The 21,806-nt window shown below is 39.6% G+C and overlaps 1 protein-coding gene across 3 annotated transcripts; it reads right to left on the bottom strand.

Moving 5' to 3' along the window:
• Window positions 1–4: 4 nt before the first annotated feature.
• spryd3 (SPRY domain containing 3) lies at window positions 5–20,836 on the bottom strand. Of its 3 annotated transcripts, none has more exons than XR_009790054.1 (12): window positions 20,696–20,836; window positions 19,388–19,534; window positions 19,171–19,246; window positions 11,232–11,356; window positions 10,554–10,686; window positions 10,274–10,459; window positions 5,796–5,945; window positions 3,985–4,042; window positions 2,716–2,835; window positions 2,502–2,638; window positions 2,191–2,420; window positions 5–1,935 (listed from the first exon to the last, which is right to left on the bottom strand). XR_009790054.1 is itself a non-coding variant. In XM_061784140.1 (11 exons), exons 2-11 carry the CDS (start codon window positions 19,513–19,515, stop codon window positions 2,286–2,288), a joined length of 1,248 nt encoding a protein of 415 aa, XP_061640124.1. In that variant the 5' UTR covers window positions 19,516–19,534; window positions 20,696–20,836; the 3' UTR covers window positions 5–2,285. The 3 variants fall into 3 exon arrangements, 1 of the variants encoding a protein (XP_061640124.1); XR_009790055.1 differs by having other exon boundaries at window positions 5–1,930; XM_061784140.1 differs by having other exon boundaries at window positions 5–2,420.
• Window positions 20,837–21,806: the final 970 nt, after the last annotated feature.

Below are 21,806 nucleotides of genomic sequence, written 5' to 3'. Positions count from 1 at the left end.
TGGATACAGGATAAGACTTTAATTTTAGTATGTAAAATGACAACATACCTGAAAGGCACCAGCAAATGTCAAAACTACACATACATTCCAAATGGTGAACTAAAATGATCATCTTTTTACTTGTATCAGATTGCTTCACACAAGATAGCTAGCTATATGGCTTGGGTAATGGTGACAGGCACTTAGTTTTGAAATCACCAGCTGAGGATGAAAAAAGGCAGGAAGGCGCCATTGGCCATGTGTCATTCTTTAGACTAATGAATTAAACACAGTACATGCTGATCTGAGAACATTAAGTATTCATGCAGGCACTTTGGTTAGAATGGCTCTTCGGATGCAGACATTTTTAAGAAAAGTCATCAATGTAAAGCCTGTAATCCTATGACAACACCATGCATTCAATCGTTATATACGCTGCTTATGCTAATGAAGGGCACAAGATGGCGCCTACCCCAAATTCACACCTCGGCTCAATTTAGTGTTCAGTGAACCTAGCATACATGTTTTTGGCATGTGGGAGGAGATTACACACAACATTCTTTCTGTGCCCATCTGAGGAGGAATAGAATTGAGGCCAGGAAACTAAAACTGCTGAAAGGAAGTACAGGTGAAAATTGGAAGTCTTACTGTCACAAACAATAATCCTAAACTATTAGAGAACAGCATTAACTCACCCCCCAAAAAGTGAAAACGTGACTCAAAGCAATGGAAATCTGTGACTTGAATAAATAAAAACATTATCAGTTTTGATATTTAAATATACCTGAGAGCAACAAATTATAGTTATGGCTTCATTGTCAAGAATACATTTAAACTGTACATGTTTTTGGTCATTAATTATCCTTCCATTAAAAATTCCCTTTCAGTATTACATCTTTTAGTGTTGATCAAAAATGTTGTGTAGTTTGATAACGAGAACACAGTTTCAACATGTACTGAGTGACATATCAAACCCCCCCCCCCCCCTCAAAAAAAAAAAAGACTTAAAACACCTAATTGGAGGGAAATAAAGCTTTTTTGCCCGAGAATTAGAGTTAATGGCCATAATGATGTGTTTCCCAACCATTATGCCCCAGCACATTTGTGCGAGCGATCATCAGGTTGCAGAAAATTATACAATTATCTGAAAATTCTTTTAGACAAAGTATTTTTCTCCATCTATCCATGCCAGCGACATATCGTGACAGGTGTAACATTTAATTGCTTTTCCAATAAATGGCAGAAAGTACAATTAACTTCGGAATAACAACAGAATAATAGCTCTGTGTCCAATTTAACAGGCCCAGATTTCACACTAAGTAAATTTGTCTGAAGTAAATTATTTCATTACATTATTTTTGTTACATTTTTGTTTGGTGGTGTGCCGTACAATATGTGCCTTGGGTCAAGAAAAGATTGGGAAACACTGCGTTATTATAGACTGTTACATTTTCAGGCAGGCCATGCACTGAACCAATGACCGCACTACAGGACTCTGACCACTAAGTGTCAGCAATGCACCAGTTATGGGACGTGCAGCGCACACAGTTAGGCAACATACACGCAAATGCGGAAATAGTGTCAATTGTGTTTGCGATCTTTCTTTTTGTATAGAAAATCAACATCACACTGTGTGATTCTATTAAACAGGTGTGTCCAAACTACAGCCTGGGGGTCATTGCAGCCCTTCATCCATTTTTTTTTGCCAGCCTGTGGCATAGACTTAAATTAATGTGTGACACAGCCCCATGTAGTTTGCCTGCATTGTACTACATAATTTCTACACTGGGTGGCAAGGCAGGAGAAGAGAAGAGGAAGTTCCCTGTCATCTCTCTTTCAACCAATCACGCATCATTTGGTAAGGTGCGGCGCCGAGGTCAGCTTCGTCCAGAATGCTCTTGATTTGGTTCCAGTGGTGGAGACGGAATTCTACGGTGCTCACTGTAGGGATCTATTCTACCGGGATAAAGACAAAATCTGGAAAAATCCTTGACTTCATGCAGTATAAATAAAAAATATATGTATAATTGCTTTGCATAAGTTTAACTACACTGATGGATTGTGTGTGTTAAATAAATTGAAGATGTCAAAGTGGCCCTTACATTTTTCAGTAAGCAGCCTTTGGAGGAAAAAGCTTGGACACTCCTGAATTACAACCTCAAAAAATATATACATTTGGATCATTTTGAATCAAAGTTATTTGACTCTTACAGCATGAGAAGGCCACAGTTCTATCCTGACGTGACTTCAACAAGCAACGTGCAGCAGCCTGTTGACGATGAGGTCATGGAGTCCCGTGGTGGCGTTCAGCCACTGAGGGGGTGCAGGTCCACTTTGACCTTCTCCCCGGTGCTCATCATGCCGATAGTCGGGTAGAAGCCTCCTGCTGGTAAAGCCACCTCCCTGCGTCCCACCACATTTCCGTTCCGGGTGAAGAACACCTGCCGCAAAAGGACAGCAGAGGGACAATGAGCATTGTTGCACTGAAGAGGTTCCTGGCTTCGGTTTTGGCAGCGACTCACCGTGACCTTGGTACCCTCCAAGTCTTCCCCCTCCCCGTCCTCCTCCTCCTCCTCGTCCTCGTCGTTGCCCGCGTACAAGTCGTTCTGAACCTCACTGGGCCGTGGAAACGCTTCCAGGTCCCAGTCGTCCACATCATCTAAACAAAGCCATTAAGAAAAGGACGGACGTGAGGGCTGTGCCGTGTCCGTTGGATGGGAGTGGAAACTGACTCGCCTCTGCCCTCGTTGCTGTAGTCACGTGGAAACATGATGCCGCAGCCCATGAGGTCTCCTTCGAAGCAGCGCGGACCGAAGGCGTCGCCGACTCCGCTGCCCTGGAACAACTTCCCGTCATCTACAAAAGAACCTCAGGGTTGGTTACGGTGTCACAATATAAGACGACCCGAGGCCAGAATCTACCACAGACACATCATTATTTAAGCAGGCAGCACACATTGCAACAATAGTTTTAATATAGAGCATTTTAAATAGTGATTTTACTTATTAAGGGGGAAAGAATATGCAAAGCTGACCCTGTGTGAAAGTAATTGCCTCACCTTGTTAAATCCTTAATTAATCACTTAAATAGAACCTGTCTGACAAAATGTTGGCCAAAAGATCACAAAACGATGTAACAAAAAGCCACAATCCAAAGAAATTCAAGAACAGATGTGAAATAACTTCCCAGGAGTGGCCGGACTACAAAAATGAGCACAGAAACGACTCATTCAGGAGGTCACAAAGGAACTAAATACAAGATCTAAAGAACTGCAGGCCCACCTTGCCTCAGTTAAGGTCAGTGTTCATGACGCGACAATATTTAAGAAACTTGGCAAAAATGGCATCCGTGGCAGAGCCCCAAGGCAAAAACTATTGTCGTCGTCCTACGTTTAAAAAAAAAAAATAAATAAATAAAAAAGATTCCAAAGACTTTTGGGAGAATATTTTATAGACTGATTAGACAAAAGTTGTACTTAGTTTGAAATTTACATTTGTTTGATGATCTTAAATATTAAAGTGGGGACACTATGCATAAAAATAAGAGTTTGAGAAGGGGGCAAATACGCTTTTACGGCACTGTATATACAACAGTGCCAGTAAGCAGTTGGTTTCCAGTTGACGAATGAAAAACATCCACAGCAGTGAATGAGTTAATATAAGTGTATATCTGTGACTACTGCTGCTGTGACAATTTACCTTAAAAAAATGAATCTAAATTCAAGAGTTCATCAGTAAAGTCACAATTTAATCTTTACTTTTTATTGTGCTCTTTGTTGCAGTTTATTTAAATTGCCGACTGCTGGTTGGGCCTATAAACCACGTTTTTAATCATTGTTGCAGGTCTGTGCAAATGAAGCTGCTATCTGTATGCAAAACTTTGCAAAAATCCAAAGAAAGAAAAAGTATTGATGTTTTCACGAGGTTTTGTCATGGCGACATACGCAACTAGTCTGAGATGTTGCCATAGAAGAGTAAGTCTTTTAGTTGCTACATCAACACTCACCAGCATGATAAGCTATGGACCCTCTGCTCCAACCTGGATGTCTGTTTTTCGGATAATCCTGTGGGACAAAAGTATAAATTCAGTCATGTATGCATGAAAAGCTATTTTTTGCACTGTAAAAATTGGGCCTGATTTACGAAAGCTTTGCGCGCACAAAAACAGGTGCAAACTTGATTGCGCATGCAAAGAGATGCGGAAGCTCATCTACCAACCGGGCGTAACCAGTATTGTGTCTGCCAATCGCCGCGTAGTTCATTTTGCTCGTTGTGGGAGGAGTGCATGCAAATAGATGAGTTTAACTCATTTCCCTGTGTTCTGGAGGGTACCGAAATAACTACCCCCCCCTTTTGGAATTCTTCTATTAGAGTACCACAGTGGTAGAGTACTTAAAGAATGCAACTATGACACAAACTGGCCTCAGTGTCATGTTGAAGCGGATCCTAAAACACACTATCTGCACTACATTTTTAAAATAAGTACATATTTTATTAAGCGCTGAATTAAGTGGCTTTTAGTTTGGAGTGACCGCTGTGGTTGTGCAAGCATTATTCTTCAACTGTTCATATGATGCTGCAGGGTGAGGTTGTCTTAAGAGTCTTGTGAATTTTCCATTTTGACAGCGTTGACCTTGTAGAAGAAAGACAGCAGAGGCTCTAGTTTGGAGTGAGTGCTGTGCTCTTTCTAGCTTTAGCCTTCAACCCTTCACTTTGTGCATTTAGCAGGGTGAGGTTGTTTTAAGTCTAACATTTTTGTTCCAAATGATTTTGACATGATCAGCCTTGACTTTCCCTCACTGTGGAAGAACATGGCTGACAAGCGGTTAGGAACGTCACAAGTTTCAACCATCGAACTGGCACACAATGAGGTACGTGACCAGCTGATTGGTCCTCCCAGTCCAAGTTTTGGACATTACAAGTGAAGAGATGTGAAAAAATTGTAAAAAGCAATCCAAATAAGATCAATAGTGAGAGGCAGGTTCTTTGGAGCAAAGATTGATTAGTTTTCCTCCACAGAGAACATGGAAATAAAACACTTGTGGAAGGACTGAGCAAAGAACTGTTACCCTGACAGAAAAAAGATACCTTTGTTTTGATTATTAGAGTAAAAAGAACGACCGACTGATGGATAGAAGAAAAAAAAAAAGCTTCAGAAAAACCACAGACGCAAAGGGAAAAACAATCAGTCAGGAAAACAACAGCTCTATTCTGCTGCTGCGACACGCCCACGCACATCAACGCCAGACGACTCAGAAGGAGATTAGAGAGGGCGCAAAGTGCAACAGAGATCGGCCGCCTCCCAGGCTGTGAGCAGCGGCGGACACAGCTGGCACAAAGCAAAGTGTACGTCAGTTAGCCGTCGCCGCAAACTGAAAACAATGAGCGCATGGCAGAACATCTCCAGATCGGAGGCCCACTTCTTTTCAAATGTGTTATTTCAATGACACAATGGTTCGATAATGTGTAAACATTCAACAGGTCTTCGTTCAGACACAGTCCGTTTCCAGAATGTGAATCATTTGCAATTAAACAACACCTAAGTTTCCCCAATGTGACTGCCCTTTCCTCCTTAATGAGGCAGATTAGCATCTAAGTGGAACAACCTGCTTTGGATGGAAACGCAGACGTGAGGGCACAATGAGACAATATTTATTCTGTTGTTAGCTTTTCCTCCCTCGTCCATCAACATGCAGACTGGAAACAGTGAGAGCAGCACTACATGTCGAAGGGAGGCTCCAGAGAAGTGACCGCAGCGCGTACCCTAACGCTGATTGTCAAACACTGTGATGGTGAAGAGAGCAAGCCGCCTCATACCTTGCGTGCCAGACCAAGGGCGATGTAACACTTCTCCCCAGCGTCTGTGATCTCCAGCTCGTAGTAGTGGAAGCGTGTGTTGAGTGGCCGAAGGGCCTGAGCCAAGCCCACGTCAACAATGCTCTTCCCTTTGCCCATGTACTCGAGCAGCTGAAGAAAGAACATATTCACGTTAGCACTTCAAACATACAGTGATTAAATGTCCCAACACGTGTTGGTAGAGCAAATTGAAATTGAAAAAAACTGTCAGAATGCTTCAAATGAAAGAGAGACCGTGTGTGGCCAAACGAATACAACAATTGACGTTGAGTGTAAATTAATCATTGAGTTAATTACTTGTAAATCTGCACAACCACCAAGCAAGGACAAAATGTTGAACTACAATACGAACGAACAAAGATGGCTCTTCTCCTAAACACAAACCTTTTACATACACACACACACACACACACACACACACACATACACTGGGGCAAAAAAGTATTTAGTCAGCCTCCAATTGTTCAAGTTCTTAAAAAGATGAGAGAGGACTATAATTTTCATCTTGGTATACCTCACCTATGAGAGACAAAATGAGGGAAATAAATCCTAATTTTTAAAGAATTTATTAGCAAACTATGGTGGAAAATGAGTATTTGGTCACCTTCAAACACGCAAGATTTCTGGCTCTCACAGACCTGTAACTTCTTCTTTAAGAGGCTCCTCTGTACTAAATACTTTTTTGCCCCAGTGTAAGTGTAAAAGGTAAAGGATATTGGGCTTTTGGGTGACATTTCCTGATGAATCCAAACTGCACTATATTGAACTGTTGAATGTTTCCGTTTTTTTCCCACACACATATATACATATACACCTATATACATATACACACACACACATACATACATATATTTATACACACACACACATTATAATCTAAAGATAAAGGACACATAACATGATTAGGGGTAACTGCTTTATGAGCAATAAAAGGGCATTTTCCTTGTTAACCGCCGGCGTAGTAAATAAAGAGAAACCTTGAAAATGAGCAACAGACTTAACACAAATACTGCTTTAAAACTGATTCTGAGCTGGAGGGTTGGGACACAAAAGTGGGTCACGTGGCCATTTTGGGTGGGTTGCGAACAGGTAGTTACAAACAATTATATCAACTCAGACTGTTAAAATTGTTGCTTTGTCTGCAGCCCTCATTTCCTAAAAAGAAGACAAACTTGAAGCGGGACTTTCCTAAAAAGAAGATATCAGTGCCTCGATATAAATTTTTATACATGCAGTTATGCTCATCCTCATTTTCTTAATAAGGTGCTCTCTGAAAGACACTTTAAACATAAAACAAAAACAAGAGTAGATATGTTTAAAAATACGCTTCTTTTCTTTATTGTTCCTAAGTTCTGTAAACGTGGGTCGCAACTTTAGTGACAATAGAAAAATGTGGGTCCCGGGATGACAACAGTTGAAAACCAATGGCTTAAAATGTTATGGACATCGAAGTAATATTATATTTAATTATCTAAATTAATTTATTCATCCAGAGCCACAGTGGAGTAGTGGCTGGCTCCTCCTTTGTGGAGTGTTCATATTCTCCTGTGCTGTGGGTTTTCTCCAGGTACATTCTAAAAAGACGCATGTTAGGTTCACTGAAGACTTAATTGTCCAGAGGTGTGAATGTGTCTGTGTGAATAGTTGTTAGTCTATACGTATCCTGTGATTGGCTAATAATCCTAAGAGATATGCCTGAGGACAAAACTAATTAATATTGCTTTAAAAAAAGCAGGTGGCTGTTCTACAAATTGACATACAGAGCACTGTTAATATACAGAAAGAAGCAGCACCTCAAAATCAAGACCTGCAGATGTTCAGGCTATCTGAAGGAGAGAAGACAGTTTCTTTTATGTTTTTTTTTCTTCTAACAGGTCTCCTGAGGACTGTGCAAAAGGAATTCAGCTCGCATGTGGTATGAATATGTGCTGATATACAACAGAGCAGACGTTAATAAAATGATAGGGGACTAATTTGTAGAAATCACGCATGAAGAAAAGGTGCTGCAGACTTGCAGGTTATTTGCTGGTGCCTGAGGGTTATTCAGTTGTGATTCCCTCTTGCCTCCTATAATTGAGCTCAGATCAGCGTCTGAGTCAGACACCAACACTCCAGTCTGGACGTCTCCAAAATGGGTGGGGATCGTAAAAGGGTCAATGACCTCGTCAGAATACTAATTTGATTCTATCATAAAAAAAAATTGTGAACACTTCTGTATTTGGCATTTTCTCTTTTACTGACTCAGCTATGATTAAAAAGTGGGAACTTTTCATTTGAAGTGCAGAAATTAATTTCATAGTAACTAACCTGTTTAATGTATGACATCAATGTGTCCAACGTTTATATAGCTAAGGCACATAAACTGACATTAGCAAAATTTCATGGCATGCGAGTCGACCAAATAAAAATGTCCCAAAAAGTATATATACTGAAAGATTAATTGTAGTAAATAAAGCATTTTCAGACAAATTAAAAGGAAATGTGTTCATTCTTTGCGACACACCTGAAAATATTTCACTTATGTATTGGAGAAGTGGTGCAACGTCAACGATTTTGGGAGAATCTGAATGCTAGTCCCGGTTCCAATCGATCCTCTAAATTCGATGTCCAACCCAAGCGGAGAGTAGTTGAGGATGCCGGTGAACGCTCCACTTGTTTGCTTTTAAGCCAACATCAACTGTTGTATTAGCTACACTTGCACTTCTATGTCAATTGAAATGTAAATAGCACCTTCCATCATTTTATGCATCCTAAAAGTTATTCATGCAATATTCAAACATGCAAACACCAAAGGCATTAAAAATGTGACCCCCCTCCCCAAAAAAAATACATTTTAGGGAGGGTCTGGGGGGGGGTGCCCCGAGCCCCCGCAGAGAATTTTTTTTATTTTAACAAATTAAGCAATCTGGAAGACTCTAAAGAGTACAATAAGGCACAAAAATATATTTTAAAAAATCATCATGCAGAAAAGCTTATTTACACCGCTCAAGTACATGTTGATGTACAAATTTAAGATTAAAGTTAAATTTGCCTCATTTCATTGCTTTTTTTGTTCTGGCCTCAAACTTGAGCCAGGCCAATCTCCAACCTGCACCTGATGCCTGCTTCAAGCTGTGGCACATGAATAGTATCCTCCTCTTTAAGCACTTTCATTCTGGAAAAGAATGAAATGAACTAAAATCATTGTCCTTTTCACTTCATTTTTCACTATTACTAACTTCAAAGGCTAATCCCAAATGCATCCTCCAGGAAAATATGAAGTATAATACTTTTCTGTTTTTATTGCCCATTTCTGAATTTGAAGTCATTTCATTCTGTGTTGTGACATAGTCCTTAACGGCGCTCCGTTGCTTAATACATTTAACATTCACATCAGTAAACTAATTAGATAATTGAGAAGAAGAATCACCTTTTATTGTCATGAACATGCAAGCATGCACACGAAATTTGTTCTCTGCATTTTACCCATCACAGTGAACACATACACATGGTGCACTAGACTTAAACGTCACTAGCGCTTAAATTGGATGACGCAAACAGCGCCCGATGCGGAAGTCGAAGTCGTAGTCTCGCGCACAAAATAGTTCAGAAATAAGCAATAATTGATAAATAAAAGTAGCGAGTGACATTTAGATCATTGTAAGGGAGTAAAAGTACTTATTAACAGCAGAAGCAGCGTAAGTTTTTTTCTGGTCTCGTCAACTCCTGTGACTTCGAGCGCACAGGTGGAACCTCAGGCCGCATATTAGTCCGCCACGGGGTAATATTTACAATTACATCTGTATGTGGATGGTGGATGTGTGGAATAGATCTAGCTGCCAGCGTTCAAGCAGTACGAAACAGCCTATGACGTCAGTGACGGCGAGAGCGACCCTTCTAATCCATGTGGCCCGCGGAAGCGAATCATGTGCATCTACTTCATATTCTTCTGGACCAAAATTTCTAATTGTCTTCACTTTTAATAACACATTTTAAACTATTAAAGCTAGGAGTGATGTGGGCAGGCGGATGCATTTTGTGTTTGGACCATTTTCAACTGTATGGAAACCAAGCTGATGTAGAAAAACTGGGACAAAATTTCGGAGAAAAAAAAAAATGGCAAAAACTATGGCATACGAAAACCGAGGTTACACTGTATATGTACTGATATGATGAGGCGATTATACATATGGTTCCACAGTCATAACGGCCCTCTAAAGGAAACCATAACTACAATCTGGCCCGTGACAAAAATGAGTTTGAGACCTCTGGCCTAAGCAGTTTAGGGGTTCAGTACATTGCTCAAATACCTTGACAGTGTTGCGTAAATGTAGTTCATGTTTTGCTCCGCAGTGGGATTCAAACTGTGACCTACTGGCTAAGACTGAGCTATAGCCTCAGCCATACCAACAGGAAGACCTCTTTTTCAAATCCTCCTCTCCGCGTTCGTCAGTACTTACGGTGCCAGACACTCTAATATCATGGAGGCGGCCCCAGTCATCTTCATGGCTGTCTACTATCATCAGTCCGTCATCCTCCTCCATTCCCCACTCAGCATGCAGGTCCAGCAGTACTTCCTCCCCCAGCGAGTGCATTCCTACCGCAGGGTAGAGAGCTTCAGCTGCTGGCATGTCCAAGCTGCCAACCTGGACACATATTCACAATCTCATAATAGTTGACTCAACATAAGGCAACTGGAAGTCAACAAAGTACAACAAGTGATCTTCAAAGAGTACTTACTTCTTTACCATTCTTGGTAAAAAACACAGTCAACTGTCCATCATCAGAGTCCAGGGATATTCCACAGCCAATTCGGTCCCCTCTGCAGCATTTAGGACCAAATTGTTGTCCTACAGTGTTGCCGTTGTAGAGCCTGCCAAAAAATAAGACTTTATACATCTCTCAGTGATCACATGACACCACTATTTTCAGAAATCAACCATAAAAACACAGCTGAGGGCAGACCAAATATAAAGATGGAGATACAGATTACCAGACATAAGAATTTATACTATTACTTAGTATTTCAACAGGGGCAGTTTATTGTTACTTTGTAACATTTTTTTTTTTTTTTTTTAAATGTTGCTGTATGTTGATACAACTTATGTGACAGAGCCAGTGAGGCGATTGTGCTGTTGAATCTTCTCCATTCCCACCACTGTGGGACTTTTTAAGGGGAAGTGTGACAGCCAAGTATTGAAATCACATTAATTCACAACCCATATAAAACCAAATGTGTACGAAAATGTTGCACAATGACAGTAGTGTACATTTATAGGTCAATGTTCCCTAAATGCAAGACGACGTTAAATGAATGTGCCAAGTGAGCTGCAGGCAACTGCGATGTTATTAGCTCCTTAACATGACTACAAGTCATGATGTGCATACTTCGAAAAAAAAAAAAATTGTCACACGTACTTGCCATCATCTGCATGGAAAGCCACGGAATTTGGGAGCCAGCCCGGCTGATGGTCCAGCTTGTAGAGCTGAGGCACTAAACCAACAGCAATCATCCCCCTCACTCCCGTATCAACGATTGTGACCTAAAAGAAGCCACAGTAACAGATGAGTCAGAATATTACACATTAGTAAAAAGGCACCGTGTAAATTCCGTTGGTTCTGAGGCAAATCAACAAAACGCATGAAGCAGATACAAGTAATTTTATGAGTCAGTATGTACGTTTCCTTACATCATCATCACCATCATGCTTTTTCGTGACTAATGGCAGATCCTCACAGAACGTCAGAGGAAGAAGACAACAGATATGTACATTTCGGGGAAGTGTGAGAACTGTTCTGAGAGAAATGGACAGGCCAGTCAAGTACTCGAACTATTTCGCTACCAAGCCACATTGTGTGCAGAATGTGACTTGGCATTGTCTTGCTGACATAAGCAGGGACATCCCTGAACAAGACCTTGGTTGGATGGCAGGATATGTTGCCCCAAAACCTGTATGTACCTTTCAGCATTAATGGTGCCTTTGCAGATGTGCAAGTTACCCATGCCATGGGAACTAACACACCTCCATAACATCACAGATGCTGGCTTTTGAACTTTGCGCTAATAACAATCTGGATGGTCCTTTTCCTCTTTGGTTGCAGATTAAATATTTACATTTTACACATTTCATAATTTTTATCATATTTAGGGTTGGGCATCGGTTGAATTTGTTTGAACCCCAAGTTAAATATATGATGTCACAGAAAAGGGTCTGAATACTTTATGGCTGTGTGATATTTCAGTTTTTCTTTTTTAATAAATCAGCAAAAATTTCAACAATTCAGTTTTTTTCTGTCAATGTGGGGTGCTGTGTTTACGTTAATGAGGAAACAAATTTACTTAAATTATTTTAGAAAATGGGTGAAATATAACAAAGAGCGAAAGATTTAAGGGGGTCTGAATACTTTCCGTAACCAATGTAAATCTATGAGTGTCACAGCAAAGGGTCTGAATACTTGTGAATCCAGTTGCTTAGTGAAGGTAAGTACGGTAAGTGATAAATATTAGCCAAAAATGGCCATTCTGTCAACAAGTTCACATATATGTGCTGTTTGCATGTCCATTATCTACTTGCAGTTAATCTATAATAAAAAAAAGTTTGGGAGCCTGACAAATGTGCGTTTCTAACACCAGAATCATCTACTTAATACAATGAATATGAAGGTCAGTGAAAATTGTTAACTTATTTTGGTGAAATGAGGATGTCTGAAAGGCACCTTATGATGAGATTGAATGAAATGATCAGTAAACAGAGTACCAGTGGAAAGACCTAAATTGCCCTCATACAATACATATTCTATTAGGTTTTTTTTTCCCCATCTTGTGGGATGTCCAACTCATATTGAAACTACTGAGTCAGAGTAAAGCTAGGCACTGGTCTGAGCCGTTGTTATCGCAGCTGAATACCGACTGTGTGACGTGATTCCTGGGAAGCCCTACATGGAAGCCCACAAGTCAGAGCACTGCTGGCAGACAAAGGGCAAGCAGAAGAGGAAACCAAGTTATTTCCCATGACTTCAACACATCTCTCAAAGATGCCTTGTTATTGAGAAGGGATTTTTTTTTTTCAAAAACTGTCAGATGGCCCATAAATATTGAAATCAGATCAACGAGGAGGCCGCGTCACTGATTAGGCCCCCAACCCCACTGACGCAGATGGCCTCTTCCTTCCCTCCTCCAATGTGCCTCCCACATGGTGAGTCATAAAAAAGAAGCACATGCAAGTGGAAAGGTTAAAAGGTGTGGTTTCTGTGTTACTACACGGTAGACTGTGCTCGGCAAGTTTGAACATGTTTTCGTCTGCGCCTGCAGGTTAGCATCTAGTCCAATAAATCATGTATGGTGTAACCTCCAAAGTTGAATGGTCAATACGACATACAGCCAAATATTTCAGAAATAAAATTAGTATTTTGATTTTTACCACTACACAAGGATTCTAGGATGACAAAGGAAAAGGTTATCCAACAACCAACTGGATATAAAACTTACTGTGACATAAGAAAAGGTCTGGCTGCGCAATACATTGTGAGCACTCATATTAAGGTATCAAAGACACTCATTTTACTAACATAATGACGAGCATTGAACCGCCCCCAAAATTGTTTCCTGGTTCCTTTCCAGTATGTGTTTGTCAGGTGTCTTCAAATGGTGAGTAGTTTTACTTTTAGTTGTATTTGTTTTATTATATAATGGTAAACATTTATTCTTATATGACATGTTAACATGCATGATGTTAAAATGTTTCTTAAAAATGGCCTTTCCAGGTTTTAAAATGGCGACAGTTTCAGTCTGGATTAAACTTGGAAGTCAAACAGCATAACAACAGATTGTGTTTGACTTTGGAGGTTCCACTGTAGCCCATTATTTGGCTGAGCGACACGAATGCGCCTTTAAATACAAACGCGCCAAAACAACAAGGAAATAAGTTCCAACTGTGTGCACAGTAGCACACCGGCCACATTCGCCAGCAATCAACTGCCATGCTTCATGTAGGTAGAAGCACGTACTCCATGAGCTGAATTTGTCATAGACAACGTGGCCAAAAATTACCATCTGGATCCAGTCGGAATCTTTCATGCTTCATATTATCAAGGCCAAACTGACACAATGAGGAGCTTCTCAACTTGATAAACAGCCATGTCAGAAGACATATTCTGTGGTCATAAAAAGAACAATGGTAAAGTGCTTCAGCGGGATCACATCACCGGCCTGTATTGAGCAAGTAAAACAATTAAGGAGACTCCTAAAACAATTACAACTTGGAAAAGGACAACCTATTATTTAACTCTTAAATGGCAGTCTTTCTCCTAGTTGGAAAGTGGGGGCATTTCTACAGTTACAATGTGAGACGAGAGAAAACTCAAGGTACAGGGACTAGGGATGACTTGGCTGCAACCAGCAGGGGCACTTTTAATTCAGTCTCAATTAGTTTTCTGTCTAAAGAAGTCCACAACGTGACAACAGTTTTTGGAACGAGTAGGCCTGTCACAATAATTTTTTAAGACGATATATTGTCCCCAAAACTATCATGGTAAAGGATAATATTGTTTTTTTAATGCCTCTGAAATCATGAAAAATAAGGCCAGCCCTTATTTTTGATTATTTATTTTTTGCTTTTAAATCAGTATTGTTGTTGTTATAATTTCCTTTCGTGTTTCTCTATTAAATTGTTTTTCTTTGCTCTGTGATATGTATCCACGTGGGTCTGAAATCAAGAAGACCTGCAAGACCAGCCTGGTTTACAGTACATAGAGTTATAATTATTATTATTATTTGTATTATCACAATCACTTTAGAAGCCCACACCTAATGAACATGCTCCTCAACACCTCAATCGGAATAAGCAGGCCGAATCCAACTGGAATTTCATTCGGTGTCACAGGGGTGGAATATTCCTTTTGGCAAACCGATCAGAAGTAAATTTTCACTCTGTATGCCGTCATTTGGAATAGAGCCTGGAAGCGCTCGGTCTGTGCATGCTTCATCTCAACGTAAATGCGCAGTGACGTCATCGTTTATGCACGGATCCCAATGGAGCTCGAATTGTGATGAAGTTGTTTTTAATCAAAGTTTTTTTTTAAATAAAACAAAAACACTCCTAACTACTGTGCTGAATACACGACGACTTGATAAATGGTGTCCATTTTATGTATCGAACAATAGGTCTATATAGAATTACCTTGACAGGCCTAGGAAGGAGCCACATCTACTTCATAACCTGTACAACTCAACAAAATGTAATCAAAAATAAACAACTAAGATAATGTGATTGAACACCCTCTTATAACAAGGATGCGGCTGCGTTCAAAATTGACCAATCACATTCCAACTCATTGTAATGGGAGTCAACACACACGTGCCACCACTTAAAGTGCCTTTGATGAACCCCATATGAAGTTTAGATGTTTTATTAGAGTTTTTCTGGCATGAATTTGCTTTGTGGCAGAAGCATGAAGGTTTTGTACTGCCAGTGACTGCTATTTCAAACTGCTCATCATTCCCTCCACCTTATCTACAATCCTGATTCCAGCTGAAGAAAAACAGCCCCAAAGCCTGACGCTGCCACCACCATGCTTCACTGTAAGGTTCTTTTGGTGATGAGTGGTCTTGTGTTTGTGCAAAAACATACTTTTTGGAATTATGCCAAAAAGTTCAATCATCAGACCAGAACAAAATCTTCCAAATGCGTGGGAATGCATTATGGATGAAAATATTTTTTAAAGGTCACATTAATGATGGAAAACGTTTTGAAATGATTTATCTTTATCACAAAAACCCGGCTTTTTTTTTTTATATCCACTGTATCTATAGAGAGACTGTATCTCCACAATATACCGTATAAACTGAAACTGACCTTGCTTAACATTTAACCAAGAGGCAAGATGAAGACATTTTCAAATAATATGATAATATATTTTTTTTGCTTCACAAATCCATCTGGGAAACAGATAATAAAATGTTTTGGAGGAAAAGATACTTGGAAGATGATTTGATTAATGTTCAGATCAACAAAACATATGATGTAGTCGGCGCTAACACCCTGCCTCGTAAAATTTTTGAGGCCAACAACTAAGATTCCGACATGGCAAGAAAGGCTGAGGTAAGTTGATATTGGGAAACAATGTTCTTTGTTTCTTGGAAGAAATTTTGTCCTGTATTGATCAAACTACTGCTATGGCAACATCCACGCTCATGTTCATGTTCTGATGTTACAAACTTACAAGTTCACGTGTTTCAAATCTACACAATTTGCAGATGATTTCCATTAAATAATCTGTTCTATATAGGGGATGTACAGACTAGGGAGGGGGGAAAAACTGACGGTATGGAACCCGCACCCTTCCACGGAAAAGTAAAAGACAATTCCGGACAGGTCATTGTTAACAACAGTGCATCATTCAATGAGGTCTCTTGTGTGGTTGTAGAGGGGAAAATGTGAAGGGTTTGTGGAACACCATAAAAGGTGTCTATGTGGTGTTACATCTCCCACCGGGGGCTATTCCAGCTATATCCTCAACTTCCCTGACTGATTCACTGACAGCACTTCCATGACCCAGACTTGAAATCAAGGCGGTTTTGTCGTCTTCCATCGCAGATGGATGAGCCTGCGGGCCAGCAGCGATACAAACAGTAAGCTCTTTTTGCTGAACACACCCCAGAGACGCTAATTATGGGCCTAACACACCACCGCAAATGCAGCCAATTTTTTTGTCATTTGTCAGAAGAGCGCTCTAAACACACCCCATTACATACCTACAGAGGGGAGTGTTGTCAAGATCCCATAATTATGACTTCATATTATTGTACAATAACCTGCCACCAAGAGCTTGGCAAACATTAAGCATCAAGAAACTTAGACGTTATAATAAAAGTTGACAGTATATTTGGTATGGAGTGCACTTAAGTGCAATCCTGAGCGTCAACAACAGGCTCACCCATCCAACTCAACAAAAATATACTTCATGTGCTGAAAAGTATTTTCTTGTTTCTTTGTTCATACACGCGTTGAGGACAAAATTTGTACATTTATCATAAATAAATGAATGTGAGTGCGAATGGTTGTTTGTTTGTATGTGCCCTGCGATTGGCTGGCAACCAGTTCAGGGTGTACCCTGCCTCCTGCCCGATGATAGCTGGGATAGCCTCGAGCGCGCCCGCGACCCTAGTGAGGAGAAGCGGCTCAGAAAAGGGATGGGTAGATGGATAAAATAAATTAGATTTGGCAATACGGTGATAATGTGAGCAATATATTGTGACTGTACATTTTTATGCATTGTTCTGTCAACAACTATTTCAAAGAGACCTCCTCTAAACATACCTAAAAATTTCAACCGGCAAAAAAACAGAAACATGGATTAATTGCAAAGAAAACTAAGACCTCGTCCACATGGAATATTATATATATTATTAATATGATCATTTTTTTAAACCGGGTCCCAGAGTGAATCAATTTGAAAACGCGGCCCTTGTGTTTAACACATAAGCATCTTTCCCAAGACAATGATGCGGTAGTCCCAGTTTTTGCAGGATCATCCCCAAACACGGCCAACATCAACAATAACAATTGTGGATCACCGTGTCGGATGATCTTTACTTTGACAGTGATCGGGGCTTTTGTTCCAAAGCAGAAGTTCTACCTTGTTGTCAGTTCACACAAATGTCTCCTTTCGAATTCTTCACCATTGTTCTGAGTATGTTTACATTGCACGTAGGCATGGACCAGTATCAGATTCTGGTAGTATGATAACGATGAGCAAAGAGATTATGGTTTTATAGTATTACGTTATCGTATTTACTGCTCCTAAATGTATTATTTTAAAATGTTTGCTTTTGGTGACTTCCTGTGGCGGTTTTACAGCACCACCTTAGGGCTGGCATATATAGTACAGCGTTTCAGCGCCTGTGTGTGAACACACCCAGTTCTTGAAACGATTCTGTGCGTACGGGAAACTTTGTAAACATTTTTATTTAAGCAATAGATTAGCTCCGTTCCCATGTGGACATGGCCTAAAACAGTGAGGTTGACCTCATATGCAATTAAACCCAATTTTACAACAGTGCAACTTGGTACTTCAACCAATAGTTTCTTCCTCTAAAGTTGCTCAAAGAGGTTGAACCACTGTCGACATGCATGACTACAAATCAGTGACTATCGAAAAAAGTGTAAGGATGCTTGGCTTTTTTTTCTTCGTTTTTTAACAAATGCACATCATTTTTCAAGTTTTAATATACGGTTGGTAACTTGTGTTTAAAAACACAAAGTGTGTCGTAGTAGTAAGTAGTTTATTGTAGTTGTATTCAGTTTTATTATACATTGGTTAAATCCTTCACACTTGTATGACTGTTATGGACATTTAAATGTAACTTAAAAAACTGCCTGTCCCATTCAAATGTTTTATGATACATACGTTTTAATTATTTCTACAATGAGTTTTTTCTCATATATATGAACAAATCAGGTCATCCTAAAGTGGATAATAATAATAATTATTATTTCTATGGCAATTTGCTATAGAAATTTTATTTTGTATTATTTATTATGATCGTAAAACAAGTTTCAAAGCGCTGTACAAGCCATAATAATAATAATAATAATAATAATAAAAAAAGTGTTTGCGCTCACAGGTTCCACTGCGATCTTGAATATTGAAGCCTTCTTAGCACATTTTTAATTCCATTACTGTACAGCATTCTGTCTTTCTGGATAAGAGTGTGCCACATCTAGACTGCCTTGTAAAAGCACTCAAAGGGCAATTTCTTGGGTACAGCGCTCTTCAGGTCACTCTACTGCACAGGTGTCAAACTCAAGGCCCGGGGGCCAGATCCGGCCTGCCACATCATTTTATGTGGCCCACAAAAGCAAATCATGTGTGTCAACTTCCATGATTCTTGGTAAAATCTGTTCCATTTTTTTGTATAATATTCATATGTAATAAATAGTAATGAACTATTGTAAGCATGTTTTGCCTCCAAACCCCTTTAACAGTTACTTGAACAATAGTTGAACAAACCATTATCCTTGACTTCTAATTTCAAAACTCATTATCCAGCAATTTGTTGTCTAAGTGTAATAATATGATGAGGCGATTAAAAATTTATATGGTTTTACAATCATAATGGCCCTCTGAGGAAAACCGTATCTACAATGTGGCCTGCGACAAAAATGAGTTTGACACCCCGGCTCTACTGATTGTATTTAGAATTCAACTTAATTGTGGTGAAGCCTTACTGTGTGTAGCTTTGTAACAGGTAACATATACAAGAGGGGAAAGTATGCAACCATATTAATTTGTTTATTTTATTTTACAACTGAATTTTATTAGCATTTTGTCACATTATACTGTACTACTTTCTTACCTCAAAATACCGACTTCTCTTTGACAATGGCCTCGCCGCCACAAAACAGCCAACTTCATCTGAATTCCCATGGTACCTGCAAACAGAAGAAAAAAAGACAATGTCACTGAACAGTTCGATGTGTGTAATATAACAAATGCATGATGGCACAAGCTAAAAGTGGCTCTCTTTTACAGTGAAAGGAATCGGTGCAGAGGTACACTCTCGTTGACGTTACCTCAGCACATCACCATCCCTCAGCATTCTTTTCAGGCGCTCTCGGTAGCGCACTGGTCGTACTTCACGAATTTCTCGTATTCGCCTTCTCCAGTTCAAAAAGCGATAATGGAGGTTGATGTCGTCCATTTGTGAGAATCATCACAATCTGAAACCCAAAAAAATGAATCGGTTCATTCAGATGTAGATGATCAAGACAGACAACGTGAAGCACCCCATTGCACCATCCAATTTCTATACCACTCATCTTGCTTGTTAAGGGTTGTGGGAAGCTGGAGCCTATCTCAGCTGACATAGGGCAAAAGACGGACTACTCCCTGGACCGGTCGCCAGTCAATCACAGGGCACATATAGAGGTAGACAACCATGCACACTGTCACTGAGTGGGAATTGAACCCACACTGCCTTGCACAGGACGTTTAGGTGAGTGAACTACAATCACCAGTGACAAGTGGAATAGCACATGATGTATTATATATTTTGATTTGCAAAAAATAAAATTAAAAATGCCAGATCATTTAATAAACGTAGCTCTAAATGGGACCAATAACCCCCCCCCCCGCCCCCCCCAAAAAAAATAAAAAATAAAAAAACATTCTTGGTTAAATAATTAGACATGGATATGATGGCACATAAAAGCTCTGACTGCTCAATCAGATGATGAAACTACACTTAAGAAACCAATTAAAAAGGTTTGGGTAGCAGATAAAAAAAGGTAAGCACTTTAGAAGAAGATTTTAGTATATACTACAATAAAGGGTTATCATAGTTCAACAAAAACAAACTGGGCTAGGTTTCAAGGACAACCCCAGAAATGTGGGCTCGATCAAACTTTTTTTTTTTTATAGAACTGTATTCTAGTTATGTAGTCAGAATACTAAAGAGTAAATAAAATATTTCTACTACTGTTTTATTTTAAACTCAGACATGTATTAGAATCGAATATTTACTATTTGAATGCAATCAAATGCGTCACATACGCATGGTGAGATTGTAACCAATTGACAACACTTAAGTAACCATTTAACAACGTCTTATAATATATTAGTGGCTATTAACCATTGGAATATGTCCACAACGAAACAAACCTACAATTCCGACCATTTGGTTTACGCGATCATCAAACGCATAAGATTCATCAAACGTATAAGATTCCTCAAACTACATTCGGACACAGTTGACCGGCTAGCTGCTACACTTTCGTGCTGAGTGATGAAACTCACTGACAAGTTCCCATCGATAAGTCACCTTGAACTCAAAGTAACTGAATTCCCGCTTTCGTGTACTACTTTCTTACTCTTTGACAAACCTTATTTCGATGTTCTTTGGACTTTCTCCCGATTTTGGGGAGCTGCTGAACTCTCACTCTGTGTCCACTGTCCAACCGGTGCTGCCGGAAGTTCCGCCTCTGCAGCCAATCAGATCAGCGGATTCATAAAACGTGCACGTGAGTATTTTTTACGTGCACAAGAGTGACTCCGCCTGAACTTCAGATGCGTTTATAAGGATAATATAAGGAAATATGTAATTATTTTGTAGCTTTGTAACATTGTATAGCGGTATAAACAATATATATCGTACTTTTTTTTTTTTTTTTATATTTGAAGCAGTATAATATTATATAATATATATATTGCAGGGGTGACCAACCTTTTGAAAGTGAGAGCTACTTTTTGGATTTATTTATAGAGTACATTAAAACAAACGCAGCTGTAACAGAGTACATGAGATCGATCACAAAACATAAAATACAATAAAAATACTTACTATCACTAATACTAACATTGTTTTCTAATTCAAATATACACCCGTATATGGTGTGAAGACATTGGCATTTGGTATACCGAAGGTCCAGAGTTTTATTCCCTTTTTGCGCAGTCTACATGACGTGTGAAGCTTTTGGTAGATGACATAGGACCTTTAGGGACCTTTTGTGTATTGTATAGCACAATTTCAATGTGGACTGCAAAATAAAGCCAATACAGTCCCCGCCAAAGGTATTGGAAGGGCAAGGTCAACTCCTTTGTTTTTTGTTGTATACTGAAGACATTTGGGTTTCAGATCAAAAGATGAATATGAGACAAAAGTTCAGAATTGCGGCTTCTAATTCATGGTATGTACATCTTCTTCTTCTTTTCCTTTCGGCTTGTCCCTTTAGGGGTCGCCACAGCGCGTCATCCTTTTCCATGTAAGCCTATCTCCTGCATCCTCCTCTCGAACACCAACTGCCCTCATGTCTTCCCTCACGACATCCATCAACCTTCTCTTTGGTCTTCCTCTAGCTCTCTTGCCTGGCACCTCCATCCTCATCATCCTTCTACCAATATACTCACTATTTCTCCTCTGGACGTGTCCAAACCATCGAAGTCTGCTCTCTCTAACTTTGTCTCCAAAACATCGAACCTTGGCTGTCCCCCTGA

This window comes from Phyllopteryx taeniolatus, chromosome 9, assembly GCF_024500385.1.
Source record: "Phyllopteryx taeniolatus isolate TA_2022b chromosome 9, UOR_Ptae_1.2, whole genome shotgun sequence".
Classification (NCBI taxonomy): domain Eukaryota; kingdom Metazoa; phylum Chordata; class Actinopteri; order Syngnathiformes; family Syngnathidae; genus Phyllopteryx; species Phyllopteryx taeniolatus.
Note: the sequence above shows the minus strand (reverse complement) of the source record. Positions and strands in the feature narration are given on the sequence as shown.